Genomic DNA, 23,542 nt, shown 5'->3' on the forward strand with positions numbered 1-23,542 from the left:
GCTTAATGAATGAATAATGAAGTAATGATCCACTGGTTAAGGATGAACAGTTAATGATATAAATGATATATTAGTTATCCGGATATACGCGGTTAGAATTTACCGCAGTCGCGTACATATGTTGGTTTCCTGAATGACGGTAGCATACATAAATCACAATAAGAAATTGAAAAGTTGAAGTGAGTTTAAAATACTGATTCACCTCCCCCCTTCTTAGTATTTTTCCCAACAATTGGTATCAGAGAAGGTCACTTCAATTGAAGCTTAACCACTTGGAGTGGATCAAGGACGATGGGAAAGAAGCAAAAGAATAACACAGCTCAGAGGAAGAAGTCAATTCAGGAGAACAATGACAATGATGCATCTGATGCTATAGCAATATCTGCATTTATGGGTCAAGAACAATTTACAGCAGAAGAACAAGGCAAATCAGAAACAATGGACAATAAAGGTATGTTTATGCCAAGTGATGATAACTATCAGGAATGGAAAGAAAAGATGAAGTCTAAATTAATAAAACCTTGGATCTGATGTTTGGAATTTAGTATGTAATGGTTGCACTAAAACTCCTCCATCAAGTGAAGAATTACAAAAGAATAATGTAGCATTAAATGAAATCATTAGTAACATACCTGATTCAGCATTAGGAGAGGTTATGCACTATGAAACTGCAAAGGAAGTATGGGATAATCTGCAAGTCATTCATGAAGGAAAATCAAAGGAAGATTGTTCATCAAGAGAACCATCGGGTAATCTTATTTCTAAAGATGTGTCAAAAGATGAGTATGATGATAAAACAACTTTTGTTATGTCAGATGGAGTTACTAATTCAGAAGAAGACAGGTTAGAGTTAGAGGAACTTTTTAATCTTAGAATAAAACTTGATTTTTCTTTAAAAAGGATTATCAATCTTAGGGATAAGTTGCAAGCATATGATAACAGGGATCATGTTGCAATAGAATCTAAACAAAATTGTGAAGGACTTGAAGTTGAAATCATCTCTCTAAGAGAAGATCTTGAAAAGTCAAACAAAGCAAAATGAAAAGCTACTTCAAGTATTTGAAAAAGCTGAGAATGGGCTGAAGGGAGAGATTATTGAATTAAAGGAGCAATTGCAAGAAGGGAAAAAAGTTGAAGAAAGAATGAGAAAGTACTATCTGGAAAAGGAAGAACATTCTCAAAAACTGAAAGTTGAGGTAAACATTCTAAAAGGTAAATTAGAAGAAAAGGATAAATATCTGAAATTTCAAGATAGTATTAAGATTTTTGATAACATTGTTAGTAGTCAAAGGTCTCCTTCCAATAAATCTGGTCTTGGTTTTCATGAAACTGTAAAGGGATCTAATTCACAGGCTTGTGCAAGGATCTTGAAGGAAAACTATACAAAATCTAAAATTCTTGTTAAAGAGATAAGAAGTCAACCAGATCAACATCCAAGGAAAATAAATTTTCAAAAGAAATCATTTGCTCCCAATGATAGAAACATTAATCGATTCTCTCCTCTGATCAATAATGTCGAATACTTTCTATGTCATAATTATGGACATGTTGTAGCCAATTGTTTCGATCTCGAGGAAATAGCCACTTCACAGGAAGGTCGTCAGCTCGCAGGTACTCAAGTTTCCTTAAGGGATATTGCTTTCCTTGCAACATATTTGGTCACAAAGCTATTGATTGCAATAGGAGGAATATGAAACAGAAATGTTATAATTCCTCTTCTAAGGGTTGAAGCCTTCGGTAAGGGAGTCTGTTAGGTCCCTATAATACTAATGATTCCCCATTACTATTGTCATTGTATCCCTTATTGTTATTGTTGTGCCCCTATTGTCCCCATATTGTTATTATTGTGCCCCATAGAATCCCACTATTATTATTTTTGTGCCTTTATATTATTATTGTTAGGTTGGCTTTGGTTATGTTGTGACCCCTTAGAATCCTATATATAGAAGGGAGGTTTTGTCATTTGAATCATCTAAGAATTGTTCATTTGTGTAATGTAAAGGAGGTTGCCCCCTCGAAGAGAATTATTTATAAGGCGTTGATCTATCTTTTCTATCGTTTTGTGAGTTGGTTTCATAACATTTCCTATCAGAGCTTTTGATTCTAGGGTTTCGCTACTCCAAACAAGTCATCGTGGCATTTTCTCTATAACTTTTTTACTACAAAGTTTCAGAAGCTAAAAAAAACTGCATTCGAGATGAAATCGATCTGAACCTCGGGCCCAAATTTTCAGACCTTGTCTCGCTATATTTTCGTACATATAATCTAAGAAAGTTAGGGTTTTTGCAAACCCCCAAATTACATTCCAAACAGGTGACCTTGGAAAAATCGTCATAACTTTCGCTCTGAGCATCAGATTGAATTTTCGTAAGAAGTTACAAAAAGAGGACGGACTGTAGTTTTTTGGGTATCATTTTCAGAACCTAAGGTTGAAACAGTGACCCGCAGCACGTCGTACAAGTTCTCTCTACTGAACCAGTCTATACTCAGGTCATCGTGGGAGATTTGGCATAATTCTTCATTGGAGAATCCAATCTTGATCAGACTTGCAGGGTTAGAAAGATTACTCAGACAGTTGCCACAAAAAGAAATTTCAGACCTTGGAGATCCAAAATTACAGACATACATCAGATTCAATATCGAGCTCCTACTAAGTGAAAAAAGGTGTGTAGTTGTTTTTAAATTTTTGCATAAGCTTGGTTTGAAAAATTAGTTTGAGGGAATTCAAAGGACATAGTGAAACATTATTATCGGTAATTGATTCCTCGAAGAAAGTAAATGGAAACACCTAGTAAGCCACCTGAAACCTCTAGCATGACTCATTAAAAAGAGGAAGAAATGCAACATGATATATCAAAATTACGAAACCAAGTGCAACAATTTCACTCGCACAAAAAATTACAGAAGCTAAGATGGATGGTTTAAAGAAAGACGTAGAAGCTAAGATGTATGGCGTGGAAGCTAAGATGGATGGCGTGGAAGCTAAGATGGATGATTTAAAAAAAAACAAGGAAGATTTGAAAACAGATTTGAAGACAGATTTGACAAAGTTTCTACAAGAAATGCTTACTAATGGCGAAAGGGTAGTAAAGGAAACTCATGATGAGAACAAAATAAACGTTAATCATGATTTAATAAATATTAACTTTGGATCGAAGAAACACCATGTTTCAAAGATCGATATGAGGAAGTTTGATGACAAGGATCCCAGAACATCGATACTATAGATGGAGCAATTTTTCGATCTCCATACTGTGCAAAACACACAAAAGGTATGCATTGCAACTTTATATTTGGAACCAGATCAGTTTGTATGGTATCGATGGCTTTGTTTTCGTAAAAGAATTGTCACTTGGGCTATTTTTACGGATGAAATGATAGCACATTATGAGGATACAAAAAGAAACACTTTTATTAGACAATTGATAAATCTCAAACAAAAGGGTTCAATGATGGAGCACATTGAGGACTTCCAAAAATTGAATATAAGGGTAAAAGATATTCCAGAGGAGCATAGAATTGATGTGTTCATAGGGACTTTAAAAGATAGCATCCAACATGACGTTCCCCTTTGGGAACCAGATTCATTGGAGAAGGCATTCAAGTTGGCAAGAAAAATGGGAAGCAAAATTATGGCAACAAGGAAGCCTACTACTCACAATCATAAAGATGGAAGTGTTGTTGCCCCTAGCCATCCACAACCTACAAGGTTGACAACACAACAATTGGAAGAAAAAAGAGCAAAAGGGCTATGTTACAGTTGTGATAGCAAATACACTAAAGGTCATAAGTGTGCCGAGAATAAATTATTTTACATAGATTGTGAAAAGGAAGAAGAAAAGGAACAAGAAACGTCGAAAGAAGAGAATATACACCACGAACAAACCCTTGAAAAAGAAGAAATGAATCCGGTCATATCTTGTAATGCATTGTCTAGAATTACCACTCCTCAAACTATCAAGATAGAAATGCATATCAAGAAGAAAAACGTAATAGTGTTGATTGATTTCGGAAGTAACCATAATTGTATTCATTGTAAGATAGCCAAGGAATTGAATTGCTCCCTATATCCAGCACTAGAGTCTCAAGTGATGGTTGCAAGTGGAGGAACCATAAATTGCTCAGTAAAGTGTCATAATATCAAGCTATCCATGGGAGAATATGTATTGAATAGCCCAATTCTTTCCATTCCAATGGGCGGTGTTGATGTTGTACTAGGAGTCCAATGGCTACAATCTTTGGGTACAGTAGCTTTTAATTTTCAAGAACTTTTCATATAATTCTCTTCAGAAGGAAAAGAAGTTGAATTAAGGGGTATCGCAGGGAAATTGGGAAAGATAATCAGCGCTAAAGGAATGACAAAGCTTCTAAAGAAAGAACAACGAGGCATAATTGCACAATTATGTTCACAAGAGTTTCCCACATCAAAATCATCAATTTCTCTAGATCTCCAAAAAGTCTTGGACAATCATTCCAAGGTATTTGAGACTCCCAAAGGCCTCCCACCTATTCGTGATCATGATCATGCTATTAATTTGATTCCAAGAAGAGTTCCTCCAAACATCAAGCCTTACAGATATCCCTATGTCCAAAAGAGTGAGATTGAACGTATGGTTGCAGAAATGCTAGAGGTTGGTATAATTCAACCTAGTCAAAGTTCTTTCTCTGCTCCAATAGTATTGGTTCACAAGAAGGATGGATCATGGCACATGTGTCCAGATTACAGGGAGCTCAACAAGCCCACTATTAAAGATAAATTTCACATTCCTGTTATTGATGAATTATTGGATGAATTGCATGGATCAATTTATTTCACCAAGTTGGATCTTCATTCAGGATATCATCAATCAGAATGAAGACTAAAGACATTCCAAAAATAGAATTTAGAACTCATGAGGGTCATTATGAATTTTTGGTCATGCCTTTTGGCCTTATTAATGCACCTTCTACATTTCAAGGTTTGATGAATTCCATTTTCAAACCCTTTCTTAAAAAATTTGTGTTTGTATTTTTTTATGATATACTAATCTACAGCAAGTCTTGGAAGGATCATGTCCAACATGTTGACATGGTGCTCAAACTATTGTAGGAGAAACAATTATATGCAAAAATCTCCAAATGTTTCTTTGGAGTACTAGAGGTGGAATATCTGGGTCATATTGTATCTCATTAAGGTGTTAAGGTAGACCCTAGCAAAATTAAAACCATTAAGGAATGGAAAATCGCCACATCCATAAAGCATCTACGAGGATTTCTCGGGTTGACAGGGTATTATCGCAAGTTTGTTAAGAATTATGGGAGAATAGCAGCACCTCTAACAACATTATTGAAGAAAGATGCATTTTCATGGACTCCAGAAGCAACGAAGGCCTTTGAACATCTTAAAGAGGCAATGTGCCAAGCACCAGTCTTAGCTACACAGGACTTCACAAAAACCTTTATTGTGGAATGTGATGACTTAGGAAATGGAATTGGTGATGTTTTTATGCAAGAAGAAAGACCCATTGCTTTCGAAAGTCGTCCAATCAAAGGAAAGTATTTACACGAATCTATTTATGAGAAGAAAATGTTGGCAATACTACATGCACTTAAGAAATGGCGACCCTACCTAATGGGAAGACACTTCAAGGTAAAAACAAATCATGATAGCCTTAAATACTTTTTAGAACAAAGATTATCTTCAAAAGAGCAGCAAAAATGGGTTACAAAGATGTTGGGTTATGACTTTGAAATCATCTACAAAAAAGGGAAGCAAAATGTTGTGGCAGATGCACTCTCAAAAAAGGATGAGGATGTGGAAGCATTTCTTTGCACCATTTCTATTATCCAATCAAATTGGATAAACGAAGCAAGAGATGAATGGAAGAATGATGAGGAAGTGTGGGCACTCATTCAAAAGATACAACAAGATCGCAGTACATCTAATACATTTAGCTGGAAAAATTATTCGTTATGGTACAAGGATCGGCTATACCTATGTAAGAATTCCCAACTCAAACAAAAGATTCTTAGGGAATTGCACATCTCTCCCTTAGGAGGGCACTCAAGATTTCTAAAAACCTACCACAGGGTTAAAAAGGATTTTTTATGGGATGGCCTTAAATCGGATATTCAAAAGTTTGTGGCGGAATGTTTGGTTTTCCAACAAAATAAGGTTGAAACAACTAAGACCCCAGGACTATTACAACCCTTATCCATTCCAAGCCAACATTTGGAGGAGGTTTAAATGGATTTTATCACAGGTTTACTCAAGTCCAAAGGAAAGAGTGTTATCATGGTGGTAGTTGACAGACTTACCAGGTATGCACACTTTTGTGCATTATCTCATCCATTTAAAGCGAGTACAGTTTCTACTGCATTTATGGAAACAATTCAAAAGCTACATGAAAACCCAAAGATTATTGTAAGCGACAGAGATCCCATTTTCACTGGAAATTTTTGGACAGAATTATTTTCTTGTCTTCGTACTCAGTTAGCTCATAGCTCATCTTATCATCCTCAATCTGATGAGCAAACTGAGATAGTAAACAAATGTTTGGAAGGATATCGTCGTTTCTTTGTATCTGATAAATAGACACAATGGGTCAAATGGGTGCCTCTGGCTGAATGGTGGTATAACACTTCCATCCATACTGCAACAAAAATGACCCCATTTATGGCACTTTATGGATATCATCCACCATCCATCACATCATATTTAAGAGAAAATTCTAAGGTTCATGCAGTGGAAGATCACATCAAGCATCAGCAACAAGTTCTCCAACTCTTAAAGGATAACCTCACCATGGCGCAGAATAGAATGAAACAGCAGGCAGATCAACATCGCAGCGAAAGAAGTTTTGATGTATGTGATTGGATATTCCTACGGCTACAACCATATAATGTCCTCAAGCAAGAAGGTTATAGGGGACAAGCTTCCAGTTCAAACAATATTCCCAGAACTTGATGAGGAAGGAAAAATCATATTGGAACTTGAAGCAGTGAAACAAAAAAGCACTCGACAGCTACGAAATCGATCAATTTTAGAGTATCTCATTAAGTGGAAGAACTTACCCATTGAAGATTGCATATGGGAAGATGAGAATTTTGTATAGAAGCATCCAAAACTACTCAAGCATTGAGGACAACACTTTTTTGAAACAGAGGGGCATGTTAGGTCCCTATAATACAAGTGATTCCCCCATTACTATTGTCGTTGTATCCCTTATTGTTATTGTTGTGCTCCTATTGTCCCCATATTGTTATTATTGTGCCCCATAAAATCCCACTATTATTATTTTTGTGCCTTTATAGTATTATTGTTATGTCGCCTTTGGTTATATTGTGACCCCTTAGACTCCTATATATAAAGGAGGTTTTGTCATTTGAATCATCTAAGAATTGTTCATTTGTGCAATGTAAAGGAGGTTGCCCCGTCGAAGAGGGGCTTATTTCTAAGGCGTTGATCTATCTTTTCTATCTTCATGTGAGCTGGTTTCATAACAGAGTCGAAGCTTCCTTCTAGTGGTAGCTGGTAAATTTGTGCAAGGGGTAGGTGCTCCCTTCTAGTAGGAGCCGATAAACGAGATCAGGCAGTTGGAGGTCCCTTCCGGTGGGTGCTAGAGAATGAGAGAAGGTTGTAGCCTTCTCCAGGTGGGTGCTTGGGTGGAGGTAAGAGTCTGTGTCAGTACAAGATTGTAAGATGTTTGCCCTTATAATAAAAGAAAAAGACAAAGACGACAGCAGTGGTTGTTTTCTCCCACATTGGGTTTCCATCTAAAATCCCGGTGTCCATGTGTGGTGATATGTTTCTTGTGTGTTGATGATCTATCTACTCCTTATTACTCACGATTTCTACTTAATGAATGAATAATGAAGTAATCATGCACTGGTTAAGGGTGTACAGTTAATGATATAAATGATAAATTAGTTATCTGGATATACGCTGTTTGAAATTACCACAGTTGCTTACATACACTGGTTTCTTGAGTGACAGTAGCGTACATAAATCAAAATAAGATATTAAAACGTTCAAGTGAGTTTAAAATACTAATTCACCCCCCACCTTCTAAGTATTTTTCCCAACATATGTTTTTATTTTCACTGGCTTGTCATCTTCTTGAGTTATGATGTTGACTGGATTGGTATTCGTTCATTTTTCTTCAACATGGAATGTTACATCTTTAGACTTCGGTATTTCTTTCGTGATAAGTTCTAATTTTGTTTTTCAATAATTCCTTATCATCCTTAATTTTCTTAATCTAAGTAAGAATATGTTGGTTATGATTTTTTAAACATGAAAGTTCTTCAACTTCTAATTCAACTCCATTTTGACGCTCAATCTTTTCATTTTTTGAATCTCTAATTTGTTCTAATAACTTTTGAATAAGGTTTTTTAAGCGCAAATTTTATTCTTCTTTCCTTGATAGACTGTTGTTGAGCTTTTTCTTGAAACATTCATTTTCTTGCCTTAATTTTTTCTTTGAAACTTTCGATGTATTGACCTTCGCAAGTAATTTTTTACTATGGTCCCTTAGACACAAAATTTCCTCATCCTTTTCTTTCGACATGTTGTAAAACATATCTTCAATATCTTTATGTTTTCTTTCTGATACCTCGATTTTTCTTCAGAATCTGAGTTTTTCCTCTAATCTTTTCATTTACATCTATTCATTAACTTGATGTTCGTTGATACTAAATAATTTCTCACACGTTGGACAACATATTTCGCATATGAATCCATCGATATCCAATTTTTTTTTTTACAAAAGGGACATTTAGTCCAAAATGTTGACTTATAAAGTTATATGTAAAACTCATCTTGACTACTTCATTTCCTTCTTATATGTGCTTCAAGAATATACAACTATATTCTCTTTTTAATTCCCAAATAATCTTCTTATAAAAGCATTTTTTTCATTATAATAACTTTCTAAAAAAAAAAAGAAAAAAATGTTTTGAACTAGCCCCTTTTTTCTTAATTATTAAATAATATATATATATAACCATTTACAAAACCCTTTTATGAATTTTCTCCTTTTTTTCACTCTACAAAAAAAAAAAAAAAAAAAATAACTTTTGGATTTTTATAATTTTATAATCGATGGAAAACCGAAACAATTTTCTTAAAAGTTTAACAATTCCAAATGATCACAGGTGATCGTACGAGTAGTCATGTGGACATGCGGAGTTGGACTATACAAACATGACAATTTAGTTTTAATGTCACGAAATCGCGAAATTCACAAAAAAGTGTGGCGTTTGGTATGTTTTTGTACAAACAAAGCCTAAATATTTAATCTACTAGATGCGAATGTGGTGTTGTACAGACACGGTTGCAATGATGTGGACATAATCGTACAATTGTGATTAATTGCAATTGCATGGTAAATGAAATTGGAACTTCATTGTACAATTGTGGTATGGTTCAACAATTGAAGATAATATTACATTCAATAGCAATAAATCAATGGTTGTGGTACACAAATGTTGCCTGAGGCATGCGAGTGTTGGGCGTAGGCAATTGCAGACGGTGGCGAAGCAGGGTCTAGGTTTACAAGCATCTGACGTATGAACTAAAGCAACATTGGCAAGTGGTTGAGTGGTCACTTTTATTATTATTTTGTTATTATTAATTTTTCGGTAAGCACAGGAAAGCAGGAATGGTACAGGGCATCAGTCGTGGCACAAAAGAGATGGTAGCGGGCAATAACTAATGGGTCAAGTGGCGGTGGTGGTTCGTGGTGGTGCCTATAGCAGTGGCTTGATGGCGATAGTGATGACAGCGAAAGGGTTGTGGATGAGAATTGGCAACGATTGCGATGAGACGTTTTTTGTATTTTCCTTTTTTGTTTTTTTATATATACTTTTAATCTTATATATATAATTTATTTTAATTTTAATCTTTTGACAATTTTTCCTTCTTATATATATATATATATATATATATATATATATATATATATATATATCCAAAGGCTTTACAGCAAGATGGAGAATCTCCAAACAGTCTCTCTATGGCTAAAAGCCTCGATCCCAATGACAACAAACTTGATGAAGATTGATGGCCAAGGGATAGATTAGATTGGCTCTATGCAGCGATTGAGCGGCCATAGGGTTAAACAACTCCAATACCACTGTAACAAACAACGTTTGTTTACACTCTGATAACAATATAACGAACAAAGTTCGTACTTACAAGTTAAATACTCTAGAACTCTTGGAATATGTAGATGTCCATCAATGATACAACTATATATATTTAAAATGTATGAAAGAGAATATGATGATTTGGTTGCAACTGAGGGTCCCATATATATACCTAGGTGGATACCCCTTCATGAACAATAATGTCTTTTCACGCATGCCTCCGCAATATCTAATGACTATTTACTACTAACTATTAATTATTTATATTCATAACAAATGAATCAAGATCCAAAATTATAAAAAATTGATGCAACACATATTCATATAGAAAGACAATGACAACTAAAGATACAAATGAAGATGATGCAAAGTTCAAAAAACTAAAGATGAAGAAGCTCAAACATCTAGATTGAATCACAAGTATTCATTAAGGGTGAGCATGAAGAAATATTTCATACTTATGATATCATGGCATTATTAATAATAAAAGTAGACTTATTCTAAAAGTCTATATATGATCAAAGATAAGAATAATAAGAGAAGTTAGGGACGAAGATCACAAAGAATCAGTTGAGAGATTTGTGGAGATAGTTGTGGAGATGGTTGAACCAATTAACCATATTGTAAATTTTGTTATGGGCACTACAATGCTATATTATGAGGCATCATGTATTGTACTAATGTAAATGAGGATGTGTGTATTGTTATTGTAAATTAATAGAATGTGATTGTTAAAGTATATTTGTTCTTATCTAATTGTCTGTGTGTACATATTTTTCTTATGCTACTCATAATACCAACAAATAATAACGGAAACATGGAAGTGTCAAGTATGGATTTTCCTTGGGCACACTACTTCAACAATGCATTGTATTAGTACCCCTCTTGAAGGACAAACCTCAAGTGAGGTCACATTGGACTAGGGGCAAAGGATAACCTCCCTATGTAGCAAACGAGCAAGGGTACAATCAAGAGCATTCAACACTTTGGCCCGTGATCCATATTGGTATGACCCAAAACATTTAATGAAAGCATGTGATTACAAGAATGGTTAGTGTACCTTTCAATATATGACCAACCAATTGAAAAATGTAACTAGTGTCAGTTTTCATAATGTAATAAAATGTAATTTTTATCACTGATTATATTCATTATTATTATTTTACTTTAGTCAAAGCACGTTCTTCATGATTATAGGGTCAACTGAGTCAAAAAGAAAAATTATTTCGAGTCAAAGAAATTCTATTTCAGTCAAGTCCCATTTGCATTTTTGTAGAGGAAAGAAAAATAAATTTTTATTAAGTTAAAGTCCACCAAAACTGTCAAATCGGCCCTCCTTGGGAACAAGTAGGACTGGGCTCCAACAACCACCTACTAGACCTCCTGGACATATATATATATATATATATATATATATATATATATATATATATATATATATAGAGAGAGAGAGAGAGAGGACAAGTGGATCATTTTGGAGGACATTCATTCATCATCAACATACATATCTTTTGCACCTAACTAATGGAGAAAAGGACACATAAGAAGGAAGGAAGAGCTTGCACATGTGGAAAGAAGAAGCTGAAGTTTTGATCTTGTTGCAAGGTCGAAATTTCAGGGCCCGAAAATTCAGAATGACTAGATTTAACTTATGTTGACTTTTGACTTTAGAGGTGAGTTGGAGGAGGGTTAAACTTGCAATTTTTGTAGCAATTCCGGGTCTTGGTCTTGGATATCTCATTTTGATCTGATTCTATAAGAGGAATGTTGTTGGGTTTTCCCCCTTGTGGGGTTTTGCCCTGGCTTGGAGCCTAACTTCTAGTGTCTCTTGCTTAATGTGCACTACAACCTCTATTTTTTCTTGTTTTTGAATGGTAATTGCTTGATGAATAACAAAGGAAAAATAAAAGAAAAGCACCAAATAAATTCACAAGTAATTATCATGTTACGAAATTCCCCTTGCATTGGAATTTCAACACCACCTTCCTTCAAGAACCATGCCGAATGGCAGAGAGCACTAACCGAAGCATAGGTCGAGAGATTTGATGTAAAGCTATATGTGGGCCATCATAGGGCTGCTGGCTGGCTGGCTGACAAATGGGAGAAAATTTTGCTCTTATGGGTTAGTGAGTAATAGGCAACAAAGACAAGCAACTATGTGGAATCTGACCATTATGGGAGGGGGTTAGATAAATATTATAGTGATCATATTTATTGCTTCGGAGGCTTTTGTAGCATACTTTATTGTAAACTTTGATCTCAAGTAATCATGTGACCATTTAGTGTTGAGTTATGAACTAAATAGTAATATCATTAATTATGTCATTAGAGGTTTGGGGAGTTGTGTATCATACTCAAGGGATGACTCCCACCTCATATATATGACTATGTCATACACTTTTGTATCTTGCAAATATATGTTCTATATCTTCTATCATCTGACCATTTCACTTGAATAAAACTCTCAAGAATCAAGATAAATCTCCTTGTTACAACCAGAATGGAGCTAGTAGTTCAATAAAGTATTTATAAATTGAAATCCATATGGTGGAAAGAAAATGCATAGAATACGAATAGGAACATAATAAATTATAAATAAGAAATCTTTTTCTCATTTTAGCTTTTAAACTATTTTCAGGTATTGCAAAGCACTGTGATCCTAAACTCGTGAATGGGAAAGATATTTAATAAAAATAATCTTTAATGGGATTGAAAACACTCAATTTCACTTAATAATGTAGGAGTAGAAGCAAAGCATATTTAAAGAGAACTAATCTGATTTCATGGTTGAATGCATAAGTAAATTATATTTTGACTCCTTACCTAATGACACGCCTAAATTCACGAGGTGGCTGAAAATCATGCCTTTGAGCTCGAAGTTTCGGAACTTCATGTATTTTAGCACCAAATATAAACTGCAGATTATTCCAAATTTGTCAGCAGGTGACCAGATTTCATCTTTCCACATATATAGTAGTTTGGAATTAGAAGTTATCCGATCAGAAACTTTACAGCAATGACCTGAATTGCTTTTGTCATTTTCATAATAAAGATTTTGCATATTATTTCCAATGGACAAAGTGAGTGGTACACCTGGCCAACAAGTTAAAATTATTGAAATTTTATAATTCTACGTGTAGTGAAACTGAAAATAAAAGAAATATTTTGAGCTAAACAATGAGAGGGAAAATTTGCATGTCATATTTCCTTTGCCAAAAACAAATGATGTAAAAGGTACGTGGATTGAATAGAAAGGTGACAGCATTTCTATAATGTTGCAGCGCTGACTTCTTCAAGGAAAGAAATCATATTTTTTGGAACAAAGCTTAGTGAAAAGATTCATTGGATTACCTTATTCAGCCATACAGATCTTTAGAAGTATGTGTTTCTTTGTATTTGATGTATTCGTAGGATATGCGCCTTTTTTCAACACCAGACTCTCCAGAAGTGGATTTATTATTGGATAGGCTCTAGACTAGGCAACAACGAGAATCTACCATTATTTCCTACATTTTTGGCTAGCCTTTCCAATCAAGTTCAAGTGTATCAATTAGATTCCCATTTTGAATTGTTTCATATTCATCTGTCTCCAATATTAAAATATTAATATTTGGTTTGCAACGGCTTCACAGCCAAATACAGTGGAAAATGTGATGAATGATCAAAACACAACAAATCAGCTGAAGAAACAGAAAAGATATTCCAAACTTCAGAATTCTTCATGTTTGTTAGAGGAGATGATACTGAATTCAGACTGTCAAGGCATGTAGTGTCAATTTCAAGCAAAAGTTGAAAAAACTTTTGAATTCAGTATTCCCTCTTTCATTAGATTGCTCCCAGTGTTTAATGTTGAGTTGCTTCAACCATATTTTCCACCTCCATTGGACACCTCGGAGACAACCAAAAAAGACAGCCCCACAGAACTCAATCTTAATTGTATTGACAAGCTACAATTGATCGAATTATGGACACTGAGACAAAGGATATCCATCAGAGCATACAACTCTACCAGGTTTTTAAAGCAAGGCAATTTCTTCACTAAGGAAAGTGGTTCACTAGGAGCCAAATTCAGCAAAAATTTCCCCATCTGACGAGTGAACTTGATGCAATGGAGTGTTAGTTTATGTGGCTTGGACAAGTGTTCTAATCTCAAGTGGTTTCAATGAGGCTAAGAACACAAGAGGATTAATTATCTCCAAGCCAAGTTTATTTTATAAAGTGAAAAATGTCTTAATTAGATTTATTAACCAATTGTTAATTATTTTTCTAAGTCTAACTTAGGGAAATGCATTAATTAATCATATTAACTGAGAAAAGCCGATTTCTCTCTAGTGACTTCTAGAAAAGCGATTTGGAGTCAAGATGATCTTAGCCATTAATTGTGATTAGAATGTGGTTGCTGATTGCTCAACGAAAAATTATAAGAAGTCGATGGGCATGCATGGAGATATAATTTGATTCAGCAGATGCACAGTGATAGCGTGGGACACCACTAGAGGGTTCAACAATGAATGAGAAGATTTGATTTCTTCAAAGTGATCTCCAATTTCTCAGAAAGAGATGGAGGATGAATTATTGTACACATGCCGAATTTCTCCAAGTGGTGCAAATTGACAAGAGGCAGTCGATTTTCCAGAAGGAGGATGAATTTCCCAGAGAGGTCGATTTGCAGGAGAAAAGACGAGTTTTCCAATGAAGATTGATTTTCCTGTGAAGGTCGAATTATGTCCTCAGGAGTTGCGAGTTCCCAGTGGATGTCAAGTTATTCTACAAGGTTGCACATGTGGGTCGATTCAAGGTCGTACATGAGGGCCAAATTGATTATGGGAGACAGAATAGCTTCTAGGAGGTTGAATAAGCTTGTAGAAGTGAAGAAAATAATTTGTCCATGGTTTGCCAGTTTACAGAAAACAGTTTATGTAATTCTCAATTACAGATTTGTTGAAGAATAATAAAACCCTCACAACTGGTTTTCCCCACATTGGTGTGGACAATTTGTCCAAAAATCTCGACGTCTATTTCGTGTGTTATTTTCTTAGTCCTTGTGATTTATTAATTGGTGAAATTTGCAGTTATGTTTTTATTCCATATTTGCAGTAAATGAATTTGATGGGACAAATAATCTGTAAAAGATAACAGATTAGCTGCAATTGAATTTTCACATGGAGACCATTACTTCCTGAGCGGGGAGGACTTATCCAGGTGGATGTCGGTGAATCTCCACAGTGAATACTTGTTTTTCACTGTTGGTGGTTTATAAGCCCATTGTCTTTTTGTCGCCCATGATATTTGAAATATAATGAAAGTACATGACTATAGGTGAAAAGCCACCAGTAAATGATATAAATATGGGTTTTCATCATTGAAGAACCCATGAAGTTTCCCATAATGTATCCTTTTGACATCATTACATTTTAAAAAAAGCAACCTCGTTTTTCTTTTGGGAATCCTTTAAACCATTTTAATAGGATTCGCTCTTCAAAAGTTCCCTTGTAATTTATTGGTTGTGTGTTTTTTGGGGAACTCTCTTTAGCTTATGTTGGTTGAGCTCAGCCTTCCAATCCTAAAATGATCTTTAAAACTCCAGCAATCCTATCTTAGGTAGAACTCCACTTGATCTAAAGGGATGATGCCTAGAAGTGAGAATAGGGTTGGTGAGGTGATAATTGGCCCTCTCTTAATTACATAGGGTCTTGTACTTGAGCTTCAAGACTTTATCTTGCGAAGTGCAAGATTTTGCTGTAATAGAGACCTTTTTACTTGATATATTTTATAAAAACATCTATTTTTTTTGAATGATTTATTCACTTGATAATATAATTATATTATTTAGATGTGAAAGTACTACATTTTATTATGCCAAGAGGCACTTTCTACAACCCAAAAAGATATTGAACTGTCTGCTCCATTCATCCAGTTTGTGGAGCTTATGTGGCCAAGAAAAAAAAATCACATCCATTGAAGTATAATAAAAATAAAAAATAAAAGAACATAATAATCGAAAATTACACACACACAGACACACATGTAAACCAATGCAGGTCCATCTCAACTTTCAATCTATCAAGATTCAAAAGCAATTGAAAGATAAAATTCCTGCATATGCAAACCTACTCAAACTTTTGCACTATCAAAAATGTTTGTCTTCGAGGGATTCGAACCCTCTTGATGCTTGAGAAATCTAGACTTAAGATGGATCTAAGCTGGTGGTATCAAAGTTACTTTGTAAATGTCAAAGTTATATTTTACATCCATTCACATATCATGAAATGTATTATAGTGGATGGACAAGACGCATCCTTTCCCACACAAGAATCACTTTATAATTGAATGCTCCAATTAAACTTTTACAGTGAGTTGATAACACTGTTCAATGCACAGCACCACTCAATGATTCCTTTTCCCCAAGAAATTGATGGGCTAGTGTGAACAACAACCCTTGATGTAACTGGAAACGGGATTGAAGATCAATTTTTGGATATGCAGCCCACACATAAGCCTTGCATGGTGTTTTTGACAGCATGGTACAGTCTCATGTAATCTTAGGCACGTGACTTTGTTCGCGTACTGATATTCATGCTCCATATGTATTCCTTTTAGTTTTTACGCTGATCTGGAAGGATGAAATAAGGGGCAACTTGAGTAGACTGGATAATTTCGAGTTATTTCCAGACAGCTTGGTGGCTTGTCTTGTGTGTGATAGTGTTGATGGTTTTTGACAGTTGCTCTAGGCATGCTTACCCAGAAAAAAGTACACTGTAAGTGCCCTAGATGGCAACTCCATTCTTCTCTATGATGCAATCTCTATCTCTCACAGTTTAGATTATCTAATAGTGTTTTTTTAAGTCTGTGAATGGTAGTCCTGTCCTCTTTTTCTTTTCTTTTCATGTGTTTTTCTTTTGAAATAATATATGGCAGTGAACTGTGTGAAGAGACAGAAGTTACAGGTACAGTGGTGTCTTTTCTTTGTTTGTTTGTTTGTTGATATGGTAAATAAAATGAGCAAGAAATCGAGTAAAAGTCAGTGGCCTCCTGGCCAAAGGTTTTATTGCCTCCTGGTAAATGATTTGGCACCCTGCCAGAAAGGAATGAAACCTGTTCTGACACCACTTGTGACATACCTTGAAATAACATGAGGAGGTATTATTAAATTACAATAAAAAAGACAAACTCAACTACCCCATGAATGATAAATAATTATAATTGATGTGAAATTTATGATTAAAATAAGTGAATGGTTTGGAATTATATATATTAAGGCTTGAATATGAGCGATCACAATAAAGATCCAGAGTTCTTCATGTGCATGGTAATTCTCACACATTGCAACAAAACACGAAGTTAGCACTCTCAACAGTTCTCAAATGCAATGTAACAGGATCAAAACAGTTCAACATGAAGAGCCATACAACATGCATTCAAAGAGCTTCAGAAAGGGTGTTAACAGTGCCAATCACTGACTAGATTGAAATGAGAAAACTAGGAAGATAACAAATAACTGTAACCAGCATTTATTTTCTTTGTTTAAACTCACCTTCTGTTTATAATCCAATTATGTATGTGACAACATCAAACTCTTTATCAGAAAAAAATGACACTGCATTGACAAAAATGGAAAATTAATGAGTTCAAAAAAAATGTTTACCATATTCTCCTCTCCTATTTCTTCTGCTATTTCAACAGCTGCTCCATCCAGGGTCCCGAGAATAAGACAGCCATTCATTAGAAATTTCATGTTGCTTGTTCCTGATGCTTCATGTCCAGCCGTGCTACAAAGAAATCAATCGCTTCAATGCAATTGCCAACAAGCTTTCTTAAGAGTATTATTATATCTATCATTTTGCAACATATGCATTAATGATCATATTGGAAAAGACAGAAAATGCATTCTTTTGGATTTTCGTGGCCTTTACCACTATGTGATTATGCTCCATCCAATTGCATTCATGATGCATATTTCAAGCGAACTATGCATGCCCATTATGTTCTTAAGTGCATAGTATTTGCAGGTACGTATAGACAATAAACCCGTAGGACAACATTCAGCTCACACCTCTAAAAAATTATTTTTCCTCAAGGAAAAAGGAGTCTGAAGTTGTCACAAACCTGATGTGCTGAGATACATCAGTTGCAGGTATTATCAGTTCAGCTACAGACACATTGTAATCTGGAACAAATACCTATCATAACATCAACAAAAATAAGATAGCATGATGACCACCATCCCAGAAAATCAATTTCCTGAGACAGCTTATGTAGATGGTCACTAAAAAAATAACATAAACATGCTGCTTAAAGAAGATAGGTAGATAACATAACTTTATTAATAACCAAAAAATTAAGTCAAAGAATAAGTATATACATAATCAAAATTTACATAATTGAAGATAAATTCCATGAAAAAATAATTGCCAGCACTATTATCTCAAGCATTTTAAAGATGATTGTTTATTTCCTAGCAGCGTACCACTCACCAATTTCAAAAGGTTCCCAATGTCTGGATCATTGTTAATCTTCCCAGCAACTGCATGTATGAGTTTTATTATTTTTTTTGCAATCTCGTATCCTGGAGCTGCCTTTCCTCCAATAAGGCATACCCGTGGCACAACTTTTTTTCTCTCCTCACTAGTCATATTCTGCAGCATAGGTATACAACCACTTTTTGAAAATGCAAGCATTGTTGTTTCCTTACACTAAAAGTAGTACAATTTTTTAAAGTAAGCCAGGTTGTCCTTGACATGAGTTCATATAAAAATGTTTTCATTCCTCTAAAAAATGGCAATATTCAATTTTTGTTCAAATACAGACAGAATATCAAAACCCCAAGAGAACCTTCTTTTTCCTCAAAGCATATAGCTTAAGTAAAAAACACACAAAATAGATGTTTCTACAGATAGAAAAGTGTATAATTTCACAAAATGCTTTGTACTCTTCCAGGATCAGTGTCCTTTGTTTAAGAATCTAGGGCATGGAGAGTTAATGAGATTCTTCTTGACTTGATAACTATTTGAGATATTTAACTTTACTTCATAGTATATTCTTTAATGATAGTGTGTCTTTTTCAGTTCTTCAAATAGCTATCAAAACAAAGAGACAAGAACACAAAAGTTGGCTTTCTGCCAGGGCCAAAACTAACCCGCACAAAATTTTTCTTAAAGAGATTCCATATTGATGAACACCAAGACCATGACCCTGGACTATCTGAGCCACTCCAAGACCAAGGCACCAATCCTCTTCTTGATATCGCTGAGATCATCATCATCACTGCATCATGAAGACATCCATTACTGATGCAACATCACTGTCCTTTCACTGAGAGACTCGTTATAACTATGAGCTTCATTGCTGCTTTATTATTATACAGAGATTACAGAGATCCTCTTCCATACGAATACACTGAGTTTATAAGACAGTGATCATAGTGACTGTGTCTATGATGTGTGTGCACATGTGTGTGCACATGTGTCTGCACCAAGACAGAGTACAGAAGTCTTTCTTGCCGAGAGTGTAGACCCTTGTGACAGCGTTCATCATTACACTGATATTCATATCATCTTTTTCCACCAAGCAGTAGTTGTGTTGGTAATGCACCAAAACACTAAATAGCGTTGACACCATTCAAGCATTGACACCAACAGCCATACGTACTTCATATAGGAGACTGAGATTTATTGCGAAGTTATGAGATAGTCCCTTACTGTGTTCATCCAAGATTATACTCCTTCAATATATGCGAAGTAACACACCTGTACCCAACAAAGCTTCCTCAGAGATATGCAAGATTCTCTCTGCTCTTTTGCAGTGATCCCAGCTGCCTATTTATAGGTGTTTGTCCATGCATTCAAGCCGACATGAACTAATGAGCTGTTGTGTCACTTCATTTGAGCCGACATGTCTATTCCTTATGTCAATTTTGGTGGACGACTTGACTGTTCTCTTCATCCTTTAGTTTGCTGCCTTCTTCAAGAGGATTGTGCTTGTCTTGGAGGGCTGATCTAAACTCTAGGTTGACTCATATACAGGACATAAATGCTCAAGAAGAGCTGTTTGACTCTTTGACTTTCCTAGACCTATGGAATGACAAAGAAGCTCATTCTTATAATTCTCAAAAATAATATTTATTTTCTTTACAAGTATAAAGATCAAAATTACATGTATAATTATTGATCCTAGTTACATTTTCTTCAACACTCCCTCTTAACTAGGGAGGTATTTACAATGGTACTTGGTTATTCTCAATCTGAAGAATTTCTCATAAGAAAATCGGATTGGTAACCTCTGTTATAGCATCATAATGACCAACATTGTTTCCACAGCAAGGCCTTGACTGACAACTCTATCTCTCATTATATCAGAGCACAATGTTGGCGAGACCAATGACTATAGACACCTTCATCATTGTCTCTCAAGGTACATACCACCCAGGTGTTCACCGAGTATGACCTTCTAGGACTATTCTTATCTTGGGTTCCCAGCCCTCAAAGAATATCGGTCCTCTTGCCTACTCTTGTCTTGGATGCCCTACACATCCTCAAAGAGCATCAGATGCCAGATGATCAACCAGTCCTCCATTCTTTCTTCCAAAGTCAAGACAAGAATGTTGTGTCTATCTCTCCCTCTTAACTAGGGAAGATATGCCCATTCCTGTAAAGGAATGCATCCAAGCTCCTTGTGACCAGGGACTTGTCAAAGCTCTCTCTTAATAGGGGAATCTTCTTTCCATCAGCAGCATCTTCTTTGTGGGTCCTTCAATTGCTTGATCAACTTCTTTCCTTGATGTCATGAACTTCAGTTGAGCTTCTTCCTTGTAGGGCTTTGGCCATCAATCAATTTCCTTCTTGGTTTGTCATGTCATTCCTTTCTTCATGGAAAGCGGCCTTCTTGGTACATATTTGGAGTCTCCTCCATCTGGCTACTTCTTTCTCTCCATGCTTCTTTCAGGAATTTCCATCTACCACACGAATGCTAGTTGTCCTTGCGCTTACAACTCTCGTTCCAGTAGCCCTGCATGAACTCATCCAAACATTATTCAAGAAATCAAGGCATAACAATAAATCAAATCATACCTTTTGAGATGGATTTCTATCATGACATCATTTTTGTAGGTATCAGCGTCCTGCATACATGTTGACTCATTTCCCATATATATATATATATATATATATATATATATTGTCAAGGGTCTCTATCTTTTCCAGATTTCCATCAGATTCTTCGTATCTTTCCAGGAGATTTACTAGTCAACTCTTCTTGGTCCTGGGATCTCTATTTTAAAAACTGTCCGTTTCGACTCCGACTCGGCCGAGTTGGTCCGAGTCATAGCCCAACCGGGTCGACTTGGCCTTTGAACCGGACCGGCTGGCCAGGTTGTTACTGAGTTGGCTAATGACTCGGCCGGCTCAATAACAACCCAGCCCACTCGGTAACAGCGGCCGGTCAAGTCACTTCAGCGGCATTTTTTTTTTAAATTTGATTTTTGGGGACCCCAAAGCTCAATGTAATCTGCCTTTGGGTTCTTTGGGGTCCATTCCTCTCTCCTAAACCCTATAAAACCCACCCAACCCCTCTCATTTCCTCACAGTCATCTCATTGCATTTGAGTGAGAGTTTGTCAGGAGTTGTGGAGTTTGTTTTTGGAGCAGTAGTGAGGAGTCTTGGGCAAGCATTGTAGCAAGAGTGAGGGGCTTCTTGGGCAACCGTTTTAGCAGCATTGAGGAGTTGGTTGCTTCGAGCAACCTTGAGGAGGCAGTTTGTGCCTACAGGTACTTTTTTCACTTGTAAAAATCTGTTTTTGCTTGTTTATTTTTTTGTGCAAATCTACAAATTGAAAAGCGTGATTTTGGTCAAAGAAATGAACATTGAAGCAATGCTAATTTTTTTGTTTTCATTTTTCAGATATTTTCCTTTGATTTCCAAGTGAAAAAATGGCACCTAGAGTGAAAGATGTTGCTTGGGCATATGTTGAAATGGTTGATAGTCCAATGCATTGCAAATTTTGCCATAGAAAAATTAAGGAAGGTCCTCGGGGCATTAATAGGTGGAACAACACTTGGCAAGGATTAGAGGCCAAATTACTCCATGTACCTCACCAAAAATTGGGGAGATTGGGAAGAATTTGTTAGCCAACTTTGAGAAGTTTAAAGAAGAAAAGGCTAGGCAAAAAGAATTAGAGGCTGAAATTGGGAGGAAGAGGAGTATACAACAAATGATGGCTAGCAACCCCCATTTTGATTTTGAGGGTTCTTCTTCTATCCCTTGTACTGATGCATCCAACCCCTTCCGATATGTTCCTCCCTCTTTGGAGTCTATTCAAGAAAAGGGTAAGGGTAAAATGAAAAAGAAGGGTGATATGAATATCAAAAGTTATTTCACTGTCACACCCTCCTCTCCATCAGATGCACATGGTCCTCAAGCTAGTAGAACTTTGCAGCCCACTTTAGATGACCATTGGAAGAAAGAATTGAGGGAGACTGCTTGTGATTACATATGTAGATGGTGGTATGATGCTGATATCCCCTTCAATGCTTCCCGTTCACCATATTATGAGCCTATGTTTGATGCCATACATGCTACTGGAAAAGGCTTCAAAGGCCCTATTATGCATGAGATAAGGGGGCATCGTTTGCAGAAAGAAATTGCCTCCATTAATGAGTATTTGAAAGATTTCAAGGACTCATGGGCAAGAACAAGGTGTACCATCATGTCAAATGCATGGACTGATCAAAGGAACCATACCATCATAAACTTTCTTATCTTCTGCCCATATGGAACCATGTTTCTAAAATCAGTTGATGCATCTGATAGGGTGAAAGATGGGCAATTGTTGTTTCAACTATTGGATGAGGTTGTTGAGGAGGTGGGGGTGGCTAATGTTGTTCAAGCCATCACATATAATGCCTCTAACTATGTTCTTGCTGGTAAATTGTTAGAGGAAAAACACAAAACCATTTTTTGGACCCCATGAGTTGCACATTGCATAGACCTCATGCTTGAGGATATTGGCAAATTAGATGGGGTCAAAAACACTATAGATCATGCCAAAAGCATAACAAAATTTATCTACAATCATTCATGGATTTTGAGCCTTATGAGGAGACACACAGGGAGCAGGGATATTATTAGGCCTACCATCACTAGATTTTCTACTCATTTTTTGACATTGCAATCTATGCTTTCACAACATAGAAACTTGCAAAAGATATTTTCTAGTGATTGTGAAGGTTGCAGAGCCACTGGTTAAGGTGTTGCAGTTGGTGGATGGGGAAAGATTGGTTATGGGCTTCATTTATGAGGCTATGCATCAAGCCAAGCAGCAAATAAAGAGGGCATACAAGGATAAAGTGGCTAAGTATGGGCCCATTTGGGCAATCATTGATGAAAGATAAAACAATCAACTCCATCACCCTATACATGCA

At 35.9% G+C, this 23,542-nt stretch overlaps 1 protein-coding gene across 3 annotated transcripts in view; it reads right to left on the reverse strand.

Annotated features, from left to right (window-relative positions):
• The window catches only part of LOC149138333 (uncharacterized), a 439,570-nt gene that overhangs the window by 90,313 nt on the left and 325,715 nt on the right, over positions 1–23,542 (reverse strand). For 2 of the 3 annotated variants that reach the window (XM_089447177.1, XM_089447176.1), the window contains 4 exons: positions 18,603–18,764; positions 18,235–18,308; positions 17,774–17,897; positions 12,952–13,043 (listed from right to left, as the gene is read on the reverse strand). In XM_089447177.1, coding sequence (XP_089303303.1) covers positions 12,952–13,043; positions 17,774–17,897; positions 18,235–18,308; positions 18,603–18,764 — 452 coding nt within the window. The remainder of the gene's footprint in view (positions 1–12,951; positions 13,044–17,773; positions 17,898–18,234; positions 18,309–18,602; positions 18,765–23,542) is intronic. The other variant, XM_089447178.1, reaches the window with a different exon arrangement.

The sequence above is a fragment of the Pinus tabuliformis genome, chromosome X (genome assembly GCF_031772625.1).
Source record: "Pinus tabuliformis cultivar Carrire ecotype Pingquan chromosome X, CPIR1, whole genome shotgun sequence".
Lineage (NCBI taxonomy): Eukaryota > Viridiplantae > Streptophyta > Pinopsida > Pinales > Pinaceae > Pinus > Pinus tabuliformis.